The sequence below is a fragment of the Mus pahari genome, chromosome 13, assembly GCF_900095145.1.
Source record: "Mus pahari chromosome 13, PAHARI_EIJ_v1.1, whole genome shotgun sequence".
Lineage (NCBI taxonomy): Eukaryota > Metazoa > Chordata > Mammalia > Rodentia > Muridae > Mus > Mus pahari.
In genome coordinates this window covers 66,874,269-66,892,175 of record NC_034602.1, presented here as the reverse complement: position 1 = coordinate 66,892,175, position 17,907 = coordinate 66,874,269, and the positions used below count along the sequence as shown (strand labels likewise).

Here is a 17,907-nt window from a genome sequence, read left to right as displayed (position 1 = left end):
TGTTTCTAAAGTAGAAATGGTTAAAAATAGGAGATACAACATTTTGATTTTATATTATTTTAAAAGGGGTGAGAAGATGGAAATGGTCCACATGGCAGAAGTTCTAAGATCCATGCAGGCCTTGCCTACAGAGCACAGCATCTTGATTATCTACTAAGGTGAACTTTAACAGAAGATAGGGCCGACTACTTTTTGACGATCATGCCAACCTGTGAAAGTTTCAAAACTATGGCTACAAGACGTCTCCAGATTCACTCAGTAAATCCGAGCCCCTAAAGTCATCCCTATTCTTCGTCAGAGCTCCCAGGAGACTGGACCATGAGGCCACCTTGGGAAAACACTGTTCAAAGACAGCAAAACACCATTGAACCTTGCATACCAGAAGAAGCATGCTCCAGAGTAAATAATGAAAGAAAGCTTGAAGAGACTTACCTAAGGGAGTTCATCTCTGTTTTCTGATGAGATGAGTCACCAGTCACATGGCTAAGTTTTTGAGCTTGGAGTTTTGATTTGTTCTCTAATGACTCTATTGTTTCTTTCATTATTAACATTTTAGATTGCAATTCATATTTTTCATTTTCAAGCTATAATTTAAATTTAAAAAATTAATAAGCATATGTGATAATATCTATTTTTCATAGCTATTTTTTAATAATATTTCTAGAAGATAACTATGGAGCTATATTAAACAGTGACTGTCATCTGTGCTCTTAGGACCATCATGTCAGTGTGGATGCATTTGTTTGACCTTCCTCACTGTTACTATAATGAGAGAAAACATGTGAACAAAAGTAAAACCAGGAAATCCATAACAGCAGGAAGCCAAACTACAGGCAGGATGAAAAGTCAGAGGCACTTCGTAAAGTCCAAGCAAACCCCACAAAGCCTCCACTCCTACGCACCAGAAAACCTGGAAAGCTGCAATAAAAAGACAGCAATTAAACAGACTGGGAGGGGAAAGGAACGGAACCACAACACAGTCAAGAGTTATGGAGAAACAAAGTGAAAGTTTTCCCGACTGCATGGAGCAAGACCTGACTTCATAAGATCGCAGTGCTTCTCTGCACGGAGCGTAAGACTTGAAGTGCGTTATGATTTCACTCAATTATAAATCTGTGAAGTGCTGACTCTGCAGTTATGCCCCAGGGCAGCAAGCATCTTGCTAGCCTTCACTGCATCACAGTAACGTCACATCCAAGCCTTGCACTGCTCAGTCTCACTTGGTTTTGAATTTTACAAGAGTAGAATCACACCGTGTGCCTTCTTCAGTAACTTAGTGTTTTGGTACAACCTGCATTTGTACCAGTCACACCACTGATGTTAGTAACCTACATGTATTTCTGCTCAATAGAAACTCTATTGATTTCTATTGAGCAGATGTATGATTGATAATCCACTGTATGACTGATGATCATATATTGGTTCAAATAAATAGTGTAGGCTCTGTGGGACCTCCTATCTGTCCCCACCACTCCAGTGAAACACAATAGCAGATGAAGACAATTCAGAAGCATGAACAAACAAGCCAGTCATATCTTTACTAACCCAACTTACAGAGCAAGGCGTGCATCTGGTCTAGGGACTGTCACGGGCTGACCTGTCATACATAACGACTACCTAGAAATGGATTGCTGACAGCATGCAGTTCCCATGACCCATGCTGTGGTTCGAACATGCAATGCCCACGACAGACTGAGGTGATAACCATGGTCACCATGGATTGGAGACGTGGTGGACTCTTTAAGAAGCAGGACCTAGTAGAAGCGAGGAGGTTGCTGGGGAACGGCCTGAGGAGACGCATCATGGCCCCTGCCTCTTCTCATCTTCTCTGCCTTCTGGAAGCTGTGTGAGTAGCACTAGTCTACTGGACCCTCTCTACCACAAAGGTCTGCTTTGCTTCAGAACCGAGCAATGGAATAAACCCTTGAAACCATAAGCCCAAGGGAACCTTTCCGCAGGTTGCCTGGCTCACAGAAATGAAAGGTGACAAACACTGAAAACCAGCAGAAGGATGTGGACTGTGGAGACTCCCCAGACACGGAGCTCAGAAACTCAGGACTGGCTTCTGGAAGGGATCTGAACCTAGAATGCTATAACACAGAGCTGCTTAGGCAAGGCCAATGGGAGAAGAGAAGACCAGAATGCTAACAGGAATGTGGGCAGCTAAAGGCCAGGTTCACAGGCCTTACATGGGAACAAAGACTCTAGAAAAGGACTAAAACCATTGTGTTATACTGTGGCAAAACATGTAAGCTCTGTCCATTCCCTGAGACTTGTGACTATGTCACAAACCTGAGATAAAAGGTGACGGACTGATTAACCTGGGGGAGGAAACTTTAAGGCAGTCAAGCACACATGCTGCGGCTTGGTTATTCCTCGTAGCCTTTAGCCTGGCTTATGGTGAGAACTGGAAGTGAACACCAGAGCAGAGAGTTTGAAAAATGTGCAGTTCCCCCACAAGATAAATGCAAGTGAGGCCAACAAAGGACTGGCTGCTGAGGAAGCTAGCCACACCCTGTAACAGGCAAGAAGCCCGGAGAGCTTCGCCAGGCTGCGCTCACCTCCCTTCCAGGGCATGAACACAGTAAGCAGAGGCCTCTGTGGAAGCTGGGCTTTGAGGGGGAAGTGGTGCATCCCTACTCAGGGCTTGGGAACCAGTTCCCAATGTTCAGCCAAAGAGAACTCAGCAGCTGCTGCAGCTATGGTCCAGCAGGCCTGGCTACTGCTCAAACTGGCAGCAGATATTGTACGATCTTCCTGCTTTAGCCCTGAGTAGCTATGTCTAAATAATCTTAACATGATTTCTGGTTATGGTCTATTTGAGGTAGGAAACAACTTCTTATTCTTTGTATCTCCATATATGTAGCCATTCATCCAGGAAAGAATTACTAAATAATCATTCTTCACTCACTGACCTAGGTTTCTGAATATACTAAGCTCCTTTTATGTGTATTTGATATATTTGGTTTCATCAGTCTTTATTAGTCCTTACCTTAATTATAATGGCCCTAAAATCCACTATCATGTTCTTTAAACTTCTATATGACTTTTGGCTCTTTGTTTCTGCATAAATTCTAGAATTTCAGAGTAGCCAACTGTAGAAAATATATACTACCTAGTAACAATAGTTGCATCTATATTGAACATAAACAGATTTTTTTCTTGTCATTATTTCCTAAACACAGCATAACAACTGAATATACAATATTTACATTATATAAGGTATTATGAAATTATATAAAGTCCTGTAAGAAACCTAGATATAATTTAAAGGCTATGGGAAAATATATAGGTTATATTCAATATTATGCCATTTTTACACATTTTTATATATAAACTTGAAGTTCTTCAGACTTAGGTATCTCTGGAAGCAATCTCTTACAGATCCTGCAGGCTAGTCAGTGAGCTTCACTTTTTAGTCTTTATGTATTACATAGTTACTTGTCTACGACTAAACCACAATAATCACAGCTTGCCACTTCTGAAGCCTGTAAATTCCAGGACTCTCTTACATGTGGCCTGTGTGTTGTCACATTTTCACAGGAATCCCAAGAAACAGAAACACTCCTCCTATGTCAAAAATGAAAAGCTGAAAGAGAAAAGCCGAGAACCTGGCCTAGCTGGGAAACCGGATTTGAACCACAGCTGGGAAACTGGATTTGAACCACGTGACAGGCCTCAAAGCAGGCACACTTCTTCCTTGCATACTAGTTTTCAAAAACATACAGCATACCAAAAGCATAATAACTGGCACAGTCATTCGTAAGCCCCAATTCTCTGACAGATTACCTGGTGATTAATATATGTCAAATGTTCAATAGTTTTCTCTAAGTCTGATTTTTCAACAGCATTCCTTTCGTGGATATTCTGAAAAAGAATTTTATAGAAAATGTTCATTTGTATTAAATACTCACAAAAGTAAGTAATGCAAATTTGCAGAGCTATGTTTCCTATTTCATAGAACCTATGAATGTTATAGAATGATCAGATATTTTATAAAAGCATTCTTTCAGTTAGAAAAGTTCTATTGCCTATCTTCATGTGTCATGCAGAAGACAAAATGTGAGTGGACTCAATGATAAAGACTTATGTAGCTTGAACCCAGTTAACAGGCACCATGGAGAGAACAATACACCAAGTCACAAGTTCACAATGCACCCTCACAAGAGGAGATGTAAGGACCCCCCACACACACATACATACATACACACACACACACACACACACACACCTCCCATTAATTCTGTTACAAAGCTGCTGACTGAACCGAGAGCCTCATGCTAGGTTAGTGCTCTATTGCTGAGCTACAACTGAGATGTAAAACAGGATAAACATAGGCAACAGAACAGTATGAGTCCAGTTTTAAGAACTAGCTGGTCAGGATATAAATGAAGGCTAGTTCTCTCGTTTATTACCTCACTCAAGTCTCAATTGCTGCCAAGTTAAGAATACATAATGTAATGGTCACTGAGTTTTCCTAGTAAAGTTCATACTCATTCATACTATTCATTTTTAAACTGTATTTGATATTTAGATTATACATCTGGTTAAAGAGACGACTAGTATGTGAATTAAATTACTCAATCAGTGCTGATATATGCTCTATAAAAGCACCAAGCAAGGCGTTAGTGCATAGCCATCAGTAAAGTCTCTGGCATCATAGCTTATATAAAGTCTTGTAAAAAAGACAGACCTTAAACAAGAAACCATAAAGGCAAAAGGTCAGGAGTTTCACGGTGATCTTCAATTATAAAGTATGTTTATGTCAGCCGGAGCTACGGGAGACCTTGTCTCAGGAACAATTAGTACTAGAAAGTGCCCTGCGGGCTGCTGAAGGAAGGACATCAAGAGCTGTGCCCAGCCAGGGACCCTGCATGCAGCAACGTTCACCTAAGTAAGATGTGCTGCTGACTGTAATGGGGTAGCTGCTTTCTGATCAGACTTGAGGGCTGCTCCACAGAAGGGAGTCTGATACTGTAAGCCTGATCGAAGGCCCAAGACTACTGAGGTCACAGTCTACAGGGCAGAACCTGTTGTTGTTCTGCTCTAAATGGTCATGTTGTTGAAGTACTTCCAAATATTTATGGTTGTACCTAGAGACCTAGGCTGGGTCAGAGAAACTTCTTCTTTGCAGTGGACAGCAGTCAGTGGAAAGGCACACAGGTCCTTAAGGGTTGTGAACAAGGGCCTTACACTGGATATTGAGATTGACCATCTCTCCCAGCCTTGGATAAGGGAACATCCCAGAAGGGGAGGCAGGAAGGAAGTGGGGCTGGAAATGGGAAGGCTGCTGTGGTGGCATGGTCTTCACACTCATGAACTCAACAGCTGCTGGTTACGTGCACAAGACCTTTACAAGCACAAGCCAGTCAGGATTCTTGCATAGATGTGGTATATGATCTCCAGGCACACCATTTACTGAGGAGATGCCGGCAACTGACCGTTTGAGGAGGGAGAATCATTTTCTTTTAAGGAATGATTGTTGACAGGATTCCTATATCCCAGGGGATGGCCCCACAAGAAACTAGACCATGAAGAGAGCTGGGAGGGCCTAAGAGAAGTACATATGCTCATATTCCATTGTCTGCATGCATGAGACTCAAGCATATCGGAAAATAACTATAGATAAGTGACTATTTCCCTAGACAAGGGGTTCTGTTTCTCTATGTCAAAAGGAATCTAGAGCCTGACACTCAGTAACCAGCAGGAAAGGACCAACGAGAGAAGGGCATTCGAAGAGAAGAAGACTGATGGCAAGGAAAGTCCCTTCAGCCAGAAGCCTTGAGAAAGAGGAGAAATAGCAAAAATGAGCGTAGGGAAAAGATGACAGACGGTGAAATAGGCCAGGGATGATCACCAATGATCTTGTAAACAGGCAAATAACTGCTAGAAAGAGTCTAAAGCCAGGCCCCAAGGGTCCCACAGTAATAGTGCACAAGAGATCATAACAACCACCACAGGAGGGGTCAGGAGAGACAGGCGTGAGCAACTGGAAGGAAAGAAGCTCAAGGAGATCTCGGGCGGGCGAGGCTGTGCAAGTATTTAAATTCATTATAACTCAGGGCTCTCATCTAAACAGAAAGGATCTACTGTGACGGCTCATCTCACGCTTGGAACAGAACTTTCATGTTGTTCAGGGGGCAGCACTGGCAGGCCTTGGCTGACAGCTGTGACTTGGAGCTTTCAGAGAGTTTAGTCATAATGGCTGCTCGAAAGCAGGGTGGCCAGGGGACCAAGAGGAAACAGTGCAGAAGGCTGAGGAGTCACATGACTAGGTCTGTTTTTTAAAGAAAAGGTCTCTTGGAAATTCACAATCTGTTTCTTACAACCCAGAAGGGTTCCGATAATCTGAAGGCAGCTTTCTGAGTTGTTAGTACTAATGCAGATTTAAAATTCTGATTTTACATTTGTGGTCATTACAGCAGATATGGAAAAGGGTAAGCAAGAAGCTTGTGCTAAAGGATGCCATACTGCACAGAGCTTTCTCTCTGGGAATTTTAACTCTTTTTTTTTTTTTTTTTTTTTAATTTCTAGAAGGGAACATTCCAGAAGACTTCAATTAAAAAATTCTTATACTGTCCTTGGGTGTAAAACTTTAACTGAAAATCTGTAATATAAAGATTATGCTTAAAAGGTATATTTTTGTTTGAAATTTTAGTGGCTACTTTTAAGTCATTGATTTCATAATATTAACTGGAAGTAACCATGGCTTCTCCAGTAAGATCACTCGGAACTTACCATGTGGATGTACTATGAAATAATGCCTTGGTGTATAACACACTTATTCGGGAGCAATTGTAAAAATGATAACCTACCCAAGAGAAATGCAAACATCACACAAATACTCATACAAGCACTCTCATGGATGAACTGCAAGGATACCATGCCAAGACCCACCAAACATTAAACACAGGTGTGGGTTGGGGACCTAACTCTGTGCTAGGGTGATGGCCTTGTAAATGCAAGGCCCTGAGTTCATTCCCTGGCCCATAAAAGGAAAAATAAAACCCACATGTTTAATGATTCAGTTCATATGAACTGTCCAGAGAAGGCCAACCCACAGAGGTAGAAACTGAATCAGTGATGCCTACAGCTGAGGAGGCCTGGGGGACAGGAGCTATTACAGTGGATACAAGGATCCTTACTGCTGGGAGGAGGTTTTCTAAGATAAGACAGGGAGAAAAAGAATAGCACAAGCCACTGTACTGTTCCTTCATTAAATAGGTAAATTGTATGCTAGGTAAAAAAATCCATAAAGTCATTAAATAAAGAAGAAAAGGATGCTACACTTGAACTAAAACAATCCTGAGTTCAGGATGTGGCTGTAAGGACCAATAAGGAATATCTTCTGTTTGGGAGGCCAAATGTGTCTTCTCAACTCTGCCACCGTGCAAAAAAGCTATGGACAACACTTTTATCAACGGTGGAGTATTCTTAGTGGCTACCACACTCAAAAAAAGTTAGTTCAGCCTGGGCTGGCATGCTGCTATGCTGTGTAATGCTATTTAGGCTGTGCTGTGCTGTGCTGCACTGTGCAGTAACTTCACAGGAGAGCCGTTATGAACAGAGGCGGTGGCGTGGGTCTAACGAGTGCACGCCACTTTCACTACCCCCCCCCCCAATACTTAATAACTTACATTTCAGAAAGCTGTAACCTGTATTACTTACTTTCAACTTTTCTCTCAGAGTTTCCTTTTCGGCTGTAATTCTTCTCAACTCAGATAACACTCGTTCTTTCTCCTTTTCTACACAACTAACAAGATGGTTGGGGGATGTCGGATTAGTGGACTCCTTCCTTAGTGCAGACAACTCTTCCTTTGCCTTAGAGAATTAAAAGATATAAAGATACTTAGGATATATTCCATTTTGAAAGGGGTTGTGGTAGGGATATAGTAAATCCATGCTACTCTCCATTTCTTCCCAAATCCCAATAAAATAAGAGTAGCAGGATTAAAATTAAATACTAAAGTCCCAGTGGCAAGAGGACTGAGAGAGGCTGAGGCCACAGCACACTGCGAACTAGAAGCAGCTGGCTAGAGAATTAACTAGGCAGACTCAAGAAAGCTGAGAGCTAAGTCTGCTGTGGGGAAATGCCAGAAGTGGATCCATTTAATTACTGCACTGCCAAGTCCTGGAAAAGCTCACAGAAGTAAAAATGTCTCTTAACTTCCATGTCTTCCTCCTGTCAAAACAGTAAGGGGCTGCAGGGAAGGCGGGCGTGGGGCAAACCGGCTAGACTCCAGGGTCTGTTCAGCCAACTTACCGCTGCTAAGGCAGGCTCTGTAACAGGGCCAGGCTGCTGGCCTCCCCAGAGCACATTTTCACCAGCAGCTAACCCTTAAGAGCATGTGTGCAGCACTGTCTCCCACTGACTGGCTACACTGGGCTCACAGGAAGCTCTAGGGATCCACCAGTCTTGACCCCATGAGTGCTAAGGTCACAGATGAGAACCACTGTGCTCGGGACTTGATCTCGGGTCCTCAGGCCTACGCAGCAGGTACTCTAACTTGGAGGCTAACAGGCAAGACTGCAAACAGGAGGTGCACGCCCATTTTATCTCTGGGATCCAGACAGGTGGTAGCATGTCTAAATTGAAGGACAATTTTGGCTCAGTGACAGTTAAAGTCTGTTCAGCTAATTTAGAAAGACAATCTTTAAAAGAGCTGATCCACTGAAGCTAGAAAAGAGGGGACAAACATGACAAAAAAAGGAGAGAGAACTGTCATGTTGAGAACACGATGCCAGTCAATACTGCAGGACCCGGTGGTTCTGTTATAATAACTGTCTCTAAAGCTCTGTTGGGTTAATTAGAAGCAATGCCTTACTTCCTTATACAAGACGTTTAGCTTGTCCCTTTCTGCTGTCAGCAGCTTCACGTTGGACTGTATATCCTCCATGTATTTCTCGAATCTCTCCAGCATGCGCTGAAGCTCATCTCTTTCTCTTGTGATCAGGTGAACGTCCGCATTGTAGTCACCCTGAAACAATACATCACAGAGACGAGAACATTGTCATGTGCTATAATTATGACTGTGTGCTTGTCACAAGCCTGCTGGTGATGAGGCTGACTGAACCAGGCTAACAGACAGAAGAACAGACGTTCTCTTAGTGTAATTAAAGAACTCCCGAGAGCATGCCATGAGAGCAGACGAAAGTGCTGGCAGTGATGGTGCAGATTCCATAGCTCTAGGTTCTCAGAAAGGTACACGGCTGCCAATCATACGACCTGTGCAGACCTCATCAGCTGCTTCCATACCTCATGTCCTTAGCTGTGCCTATTACACATGGCACCTAAACTCTAACCTCTAGACGAGGAGATCAGCAGCACCCAGAAACCTGATATATGCATGAAGTTGAGGGGCCATGCTGGAATCTTTGGGAGCAGAGTATAGGGCATTTTGTCAAGCTTCCACGTAATTATGATACATGACAAGTTTTCAGTCATTACTTTATAACTCTCTGCCAATGAAGAGTCCAGAGGTATGTGTGTACCTGTTTTCTACGACTGACAATGAAGGTCAGCTTCTCAGGTGCAACAGCCCCAGTCGTCCCAGCTTCAACCCACAGGAGGGCTGTCTGTACAGTGGTCCAAGTATCAATGATTGGGATGGTCACTGACTCAGCAACTACTTGCAACATCTTAAGGATCCTAAAGCTGCAGTCTTCATGGCCATCATGTAAACGAGGTGGTTAAGTGTATGTATAGCATGTTAATGTCAATGAACTGAATAGAGAAAAGCTAATAAACTGCTATCCTAGTGTGGTGGCTTGAATGAGAATGGCCCCTATAGGCTCATATGTTAGAATATTTAGTCCAAAGTTAGTGGAACTGTTTGGGAAGAATTGGGAGATGTGGCCTTGATAGAAGAGAGAGGCAGGCTTTGAAATCTCAAGACTCCCTTTCCCAGTGTGCTCTCTGCCTGTGGATCCAAAGGGGAACTCTCAGCTCTTCCTGCTGCCACACCTTTGCTCTGCCATCATAGATGCTACCCTAACCCTGAAACCACGAGCCTAATTAAACACTCTGCTTTTAGTAAGTTGCCTTGGTCATGGCGCTTTGACACAGCAAGAGAAAAACAACCACAATTGGAAAGAATCTTGGCTTATAATATTTGATATCCACTGAGTGTATATAATACCAGTAAAGACTCAATAAATGCTAACAATGTGTGAGGGACCCTCCTCTTAGGAAAATGCTACTCTTTTTTAAAGCATGATGGGCAAGCCTGGGTGTCATGGCCACATTAGGGGCAAGATGCTTTACACAACAAGAGCAGATCAGGATTTCAAGATAATCCAGGCTTAAAACCATAGCGGGAAACTTGTGAGGTACCTCTACCATTTAAAGCACCTTACTGAATGTAGTCTGCACAGATCCTAGAAAAGGAGTGCAGTGAGTGAAGATTCAAGTCTGTTCTCATTACTGTCTACGCCTCAGCTTACATGTCACTTTCTACAAAGTTCCTCATGTAATCCAGATGTTTATAACACTCCAAGTGTTCTGAATTGACCCTGTATTCTCTTCAGTGGCACTTAATATAAATGAGATCTTAAAGTTGTTTAGCAGTCAGGGTTGTGGCTCAATGGTAACCTACCCCTCAGATCTGCATGATGCTTTTAATGTACTTTCTCCTGTGTGAGAGACACAGGAGGTGCCTGTTCCTGTCATCTTGTGCTCAGTAACTGGTATGGCACCTCAACGTTTCCTGGCTGGTTGGCTTGAGCAGGAATTCTACACTTCTCTATAAATATATCTTACATGTACTACTTATGTTATTGTTACTATAATATATGCTAATTTACTCCCTTTCTCCATTCTATTATTCTCAACACACTGACAACATGCATAGTGCTCAAAGCACAACACCATGTCAAGACCTCCTTTTCTTCTTATTTTGAGACAGGGTTTCACTATACAGCCCTGACTGCCCTTGCTTTGCAGGCAAGTTGGCCTTAAATTTGTAGCAATCCTCTTGCCTCTCCTACAGTACTGGGATTACAGATGTAAGTCCCCAGTGGGCTGGGAGCTAATCTCTACAGTGCATGCCTCATTCACAGCAGATGCCTCATACATCTGCTGAACTGAATTGTCTATACAGATCAGAGAGTCTTTAAACCAGCAAGCAAAGAAAGAAAGAAAGCATTTTCTAGGTGGGAACTAGACACTGCTAGAGGATCCTTCTGTCAATCACCTCATCCAATCTGTATAAGAAGGTGTAGTTATCTTTCTGGGCCTGACATGAGGAATCAGGGCTGCAGGAAGTCAGCTTCTCTAAGGCCTATCATACGCTGATGCAAGAAGCTGGGACTTGTGTCAGGTTTCTAATGCCAAAGCCCTGTGCTTGTGCTGTCCCCAACTCAGGGGATCACAGTGGGTGCAGTTAAATAGGAAACACTCCCAGCAAAGACAAGTAAAAGCATGGACTCCTCCTTATCCATGGGGCTGTGATAATGAAGGGCAGTAACTATAAAAGTGCCCCTTTTTCTGATTTATTATAATTCCAAGAAACAGAGCCTAACAGTTTACCAAAGGTGGAAGCTGACAGCCACAGCAAGTACCAAATCCAGCTTGAAAGAGGTCTTTGTTGCCTGCCAACAAAGTCCTTAAAATATGGACTTTTCTGTGGGCCACGTGCTCCACAGGTCCCCATGCTCACAACAGTCTCACACACTCATTCAATGTATGCGTTTACCACAGCTGGCCACCATGCTTGCAGCTTATTATTGGTGCTGTAAAACATTTTGAATGTCCTAACTTTTTGAACTATACAAAATGAGTTTTTTGTCTATGCCAGATAACATAACACTTAAAAAACGCAGAGGAGTTGAAGAGGCAATGGTATCTCTAACTGTTTCCCTACCTCACCAAGGTCTCGCTTGCCTTCCCAGTGTGAACCAAGCAGCTGAGTAAATTCTTAGTGTTGACATGATTATCTACTTAACATTATATGCCATTTATACATTTTGTGATTCTTCTGCATAATAAAAATGAACAATCCAGTGACTTATTTCTCCTGAGAAATAAGAACATAATTAAACGTAAATGGGCTTGCACTGTCTTTCCCAACAACGCATTCTGCTTATAACAGATAGCGTAGTGTTGATACTGACCAACAAACTACAGCCATTAGCCAATGAGGTTAAAAGGTAAAGTCAAAGCAAAAGGTACAGAACTACTAGAGAACGGATACACGGTCTTCATGGAGGAGGTAATTTACTTTACTTGTTCTGAGCTAATGGCTGTTCCAGCTTCATTCTAATTGACCTGCTCTGTAGATAATGCTACTGTTATAGAAACCTTCAGGACTTCTATGGCTCTAAAGCTTTAGATAAGAAAGAAAGAACAATTTAAATACAGTTGATAGTACAAGACGCTGATAATGATTAGGACTTAAATAGGAGCTTGTGGCTTTTATCTCTCAGAAATCATGCTCAACTTTTAATAACACACATAGTGGCAGATGCAATTAGGAAACACTGTGCAGATGTACACAGAACTCAGTGTCAGAACATGTTCTGGACCCTGCTTTTAGTCTCCTGCTTCAAAAACAGACAACAAACAAAACAAGACAAAAACCAAACCTGCTTACAAAAACCAGAAAGGAAACCAAGTGACATATTTGTGGGTCACAGTTGTAAGAAGGGCTCCCTGGGCAATTTAGGCTGACTCTGAACTTTGGGTCTTTGTGCACAGCCATACATGTGCTTGATTACCCTCTTGTCCAGTCTTCCAAATGAACATTTTAACCAACTTGTTACAGTAGGCTAACAGAATAAGCCACTTAGCACGCACTTCTGATGTGTACCCCCACCCAGAAAAAAAGGGGAGAAAAGACACGGTCGATTGAAATGATGACGCTCCTGACTCAACCAACAAAGCTAGGAGTGACCCAAAGGCCTGCTGTGTGCCATGAGGACAGAGCTACTCCGTTAGCAGAGGTAAAGCACAACTGTTCCACAGCATAAATCCTGGGAAGAGCGGAAACGTACAGAGTTGTGAGTCTCTGAGTCCTAGTTTCTGAAAGCCAACATGCCTCTCACATGGCTCAGCTATTCAGCCTAAATGTACAGGAACCAAAACATTATCCTTTATTGTTGGGTAGTTTTCCTAGTAATGCAGGGTTTCCACATTGAAAATTATAGAATAAAAAAGTCAAAATTAGAGCGTTTTAAAGCATGTGTTAATGGCATTTCATTTCATACAGCAACAAAGCAAAAAGGTTTATAAAACACACACACACACACACACACACACACACACACACACCCTTTTGATTACTCTTATAGAAGGTCTTACCTTTTCTGAGCACTTGACTATAGGAGCTTTTTCCCGAGCGGAGTAATTAGTAGAATAAGATCTCCTCTGGATGAGATGCTGCAGCTTCTCCAGCTCTTTCTTGTAATAATCACGCTCTTCCTCTATGCCTTTCAGAAACGTATCAAGACGAGAGGGTGACTTGTCTCGACGTTTTATCCCATGTTCTAGCCTCATCCTCTCAACCTCCAAAGTCAGTTCTCTTTCTGCAGATTACAGTGATGGCCTTAGTAATGCTGCATATATAATGTGGACTAGTCAGGTAAATTACAGTGGTTAGCCTTAGTAATGCTGCATATGCAATATGAACTAGTCAGGTAAATAAATAATCTATAGAGTGAAAACTATTAGCAATCACAAGCTGTTCTTGTGTCAACCACAGGATCAGACATACTGGGCAAATACTGACAAAGAATGAGAAGAAAACACAAGAAAAACATTAACATTAATTAGTGTCCAATAAGTGAATGTTACCTGTTACCCTGTGTTGGTATTATCACAGACGGATGCTATTTAGCTCTATAAAAAGAAACAATGCATTTATTTAAGGGGGAGCTTCTAGAGACCCCAAAGGAGCTCTGAGAGGAAACACGCCTGTCAGCAAGCACGCAGCAAGCATGTCACTGACCTCCAATTTAACACATGCACAAAGAAACCAAAACAACGCAGTTTTCTTCCAATAAACACAACTATTAGTTTTTGCTGCTGTTATTTTTGAGACAGGATGTCACTACACTGTAAAGACTGACTCAAAGTTCCAGGTTCAAACAGGCTTTGCCCCTGTCAAGTGCCTGGGACTGTAAGAGTACACACACTATTGCATCCAACCTACCTGACGAGTTACTTTTCCGTGATCTAAAACAAACAGTAACGATGTCACAGATTTCAGCCTAGTGAGACAGGCACACAAACACTGACTTAAGAGCTCAAGGGGAGCCTCCAAGGCCTGACACTATTCCTGAGGCTATGGTGTGCTTACAGGCAGGAGCCTGGCATGACTGTCCTCCGAGAAGCCCCAACAAGCAGCTGAAAGAGTCAGGTGCAGACACTTACACCCAATCAATGGACTGAAGCAGCTGACCCCTGTGGTTGAATTAAGGAAAGGCTGGAAGAAGCTGAGGAGTGGGCACCAACCCCATAGGAAGACCAGCAGTCTCAACTAACCTGGACCCCTGAGATCTCTCAGACACTGAACCACCAACTAGGCAGCACACACCAACTGATATGAGGCCCCTGACACACATACAGCAGAGGACTGCCTGGTCTGGTCTCATTGAGAGAAGATGCACCTAACCCTAGAGAGACGTGAGGTCCCAGGGAGTAGGGAGGTCTGGTGGGGTGACTGGGGTATGGGGGTGGGGACATCCTCTTGGAGATGAGTGGCCTGGCAGGGGGAGGTATGGGATGAGGAACAGTCAGAAGTCAGACTGGGAGGGGGAATAAAGACTGGACTGTAAAAAAAGATTAAATGATAATAATAATAATAATGATAATAAAAGTCATTTGTGATCTATCTAATGCTCTGCTATCTTCCTCTTCATTTCTTCAGCAGATACACAGTCCACTAGATGAACTGGCTAACAGTCCCAGACATTAGAAACCTCATGAACTGACCATCTCATGCTGAGAAGAAATGGCCAGGGAGGGCAGAGAAAGCAGCAGAGTGAGAAGGAAGGGTAACTGAGGTTACCTTAGGAAATCAAAGCTTCCGAGTGAGGACACTCACTGCACGCGGTGAGGAGCAGGTGGAAGGGCGTGAGGTGGTGAAGGGAGTGAGAGCAGAGCCTCCTGGAATGGAATGGAATGAGGAGCTACAGGGTAGTGGGTAATCAAATGGGGACACTGGGGGGGGGATTGTAAGGCAATATGAGAGGATTCCTTAAAAAGACCCTGAACTTCAACTTTCTGCTATCACAGAAGGGTCTTCTCAGGCTGTCTCAAAGGAGCATATGCTTCCATACACTTCCACTGCAAAACACTCAAGTAGCCTCTCCTACACCAGCGGGTCAAAGTACAGGGGAGGGGTTCCTACTATGTCCACACTGCCTATCATTGTCTGCTTCACAGCCAGTGTTCAATAAATAGTTGTTAACGGACGCACAAAAGCTCACCTGCTAGTACAAAGAGCGTCTTACCTGTGACTGCAAAACTCTGCAGCTTTTTGTTAAGTCTTTGCTTTTCTTGTTCTAGCTGCTGAACAACAGTCTCCAGGTCTGACTTTAAAAGCAGTTCACTGTTCAGTCTCTCCTTCTCCTTATGGCTTACCTCCAATTCCTGCAAGATGGTAATTCTATAATTGAGTATTCTAGTAACCTTGTTACCACTGTAGCAATTACAGATAAAATGGATACTTTCATGAGCATGTATATACACACACACACACACACACACACACTCACACATACATATAGCAGTGTGTACTGGCTAGTTTTGTGTCAACTTGACACAGGCTGGAGTTATCACCTAGAAAGGAGCTTTAGTTGGGAAAATACCTCCAGGAGATCCAGCTGCAAGGCATTTTCTCAATCAGTGATCAAGGGGGGAGGTCCCTTTGTGGGTGGTCCCATCTCTGGGCTGGTAGTCTTGGGTTCTATAAGAGAGCAGGCTGAGCCAGGCGTGGTGGCACACGCCTTTAATCCCAGCACTCGGGAGGCAGAGGCAGGCGGATTTCTGAGTTCGAGGCCAGCCTGGTCTACAAAGTGAGTTCCAGGACAGCCTGGGCTATACAGAGAAACCCTGTCTCGAAAAAGCAAAAAAAAAAAAAAAAAAAAAAAAAAAAAAAAAAAAAAAAAAGAGAGAGAGAAGAGAGCAGGCTGAGCAAGCCAGAGGAAGCAAGCCAGTAAAGAACATCCCTCCATCAGCTCCTGCTTCCTGACCTGCTAAGTTTCAGTCCTGACTTCCTTTGGTGATGAACAGCAATGTGGAAATGTAAGCTGAATAAACCCTTTCCTCCCCAACTTGTTTCTTGGTCATGATGTTGGTCCAGGAATAGAAACCCTGACTAAGACACAGTGTATACAATATATGCATAACAGCATATTCATATGCGTGTGCATGTGTGTGTGCATATACTTTTAGTGACAAATGTACCATACAAAAACAGCTCTCTACTGAGAACCCACAGCTACCACTCTGTGCTGGGACTCAGATCACTGCCAGTCTTAGCCCTCGTCAGAGAAGCTTCTCATAGTAGACGGGAGCTGGCGCCGAGACCCATGAGTGTGGAGAGTGAGTGACTTCTGTACTCAGTTGTAAACGGGATGTGCTTATCAAACCTGCCCTCAAGGATCTATGTAGTAGAGCATCTGGAAAGAGTGTAAGAGGCAGGGATGGTGGATGACTCCAGGCAGTGTCCTCCACAGACAACAGGACTGATGCCCTCCCAGACTGTGGCAGAGTACACAGGGTTCGTGCAGGTTCAAGACAGACAGGGGAAGTGGACACAGTCTCCCACCCCAGCAAAGAAGTTGTCTGCATCTGACATCTGCTGGGAGAGGGAAATCAGGTTCCACAACGGAGCGACACTCTGTACATTAACCACACCAGGGCAGGCCCCGTGCTCAGGAGAAGTTGGCCATCGCTAAACGGGCTCCATGGTTTTTGTATGTGCTTTTGTTTTGTTTTGGTATTGTTTGTCTTACTGTTTTTTGTTTGTTTCGACTTTTGATTTTGTTTTGTTTTTGAGGGGGGAATGAAAATTGGTTAAGTAGGGAGGATATGGGCGGAGCTAGTGGGGAAAATATGATCAAAATACATTACATATAAAAAAAAACTTAAAAGAAAGTAAACAAATAAAGGGGAAAAAACCAAACATACCATGAAACCCAGATGCTAACAGATGCTCTTCTGTGGAAAATGGAACCCTTACATTTTGTAACAACTCATCTGTTTAGCACTCATCCTACTCCTCTCTAGTGAATATGCGCAACACAATTTACTAATTTACTAACTTGCCTATGCTTAAAGAGGGCAGCAGAACAGACTTAGGGACACAGTCACTTCATGGCAAGTGCTTATGAACATTAGCTATCAGTATCATTGTTATCTCAGAAACACATACAATACAGAAATACTAACAGGAAATACAAGAAACTCCTGAAAGTGAGTGTCAGCCAACATAATTGAGAAATGATCACGGATGTGAGACAAGCTCTGCCAGTCATCCCCAGCACTCATGATGTGCATGCAATAGTGCAGCGCTCACGATGTGCATGCTATGGTGAACAGCAGCCAACCCTCTTGCACACAGAGGCCATGTTCTGAAGAAAACCTCATCAACACCCCCTTTACAGTTACGAGGCTCAAGGGTGAGCTCCCTCAGCAGGCTTAGTTAACACAGTTACTCAATGCCAGAGTCAAGACTTGCTGAGTTCAACTTAAAAGGAAGCCACTATCACTGGACAGTGGTGACATATATGTCTTTAATCCCAGTCAGTACTCAGGAGGCAGAGGCAGGTGGATCTCTGTGAATTCAAGACCAGCTTGGTCTACAAATGGAGTTCCAAGGCTGCCAGGACTGTTACACAGAGGAACACTATGGAAGGAAGGAAGGAAGGAAGGAAGGAAGGAAGGAAGGAAGGAAGGAAGGAAGG

The 17,907-nt window shown here is 43.2% G+C and overlaps 1 protein-coding gene across 5 annotated transcripts in view; it reads right to left on the bottom strand.

Moving 5' to 3' along the window:
• The window catches only part of Cep135 (centrosomal protein 135), a 60,702-nt gene that overhangs the window by 22,528 nt on the left and 20,267 nt on the right, over window positions 1–17,907 (bottom strand). For all 5 annotated transcript variants that reach the window (XM_021210825.2, XM_029545314.1, XM_029545316.1 and 2 more), the window contains 6 exons: window positions 15,451–15,589; window positions 13,298–13,521; window positions 8,826–8,978; window positions 7,669–7,821; window positions 3,790–3,867; window positions 433–584 (listed from right to left, as the gene is read on the bottom strand). In XM_021210825.2, coding sequence (XP_021066484.1) covers window positions 433–584; window positions 3,790–3,867; window positions 7,669–7,821; window positions 8,826–8,978; window positions 13,298–13,521; window positions 15,451–15,589 — 899 coding nt within the window. The remainder of the gene's footprint in view (window positions 1–432; window positions 585–3,789; window positions 3,868–7,668; window positions 7,822–8,825; window positions 8,979–13,297; window positions 13,522–15,450; window positions 15,590–17,907) is intronic.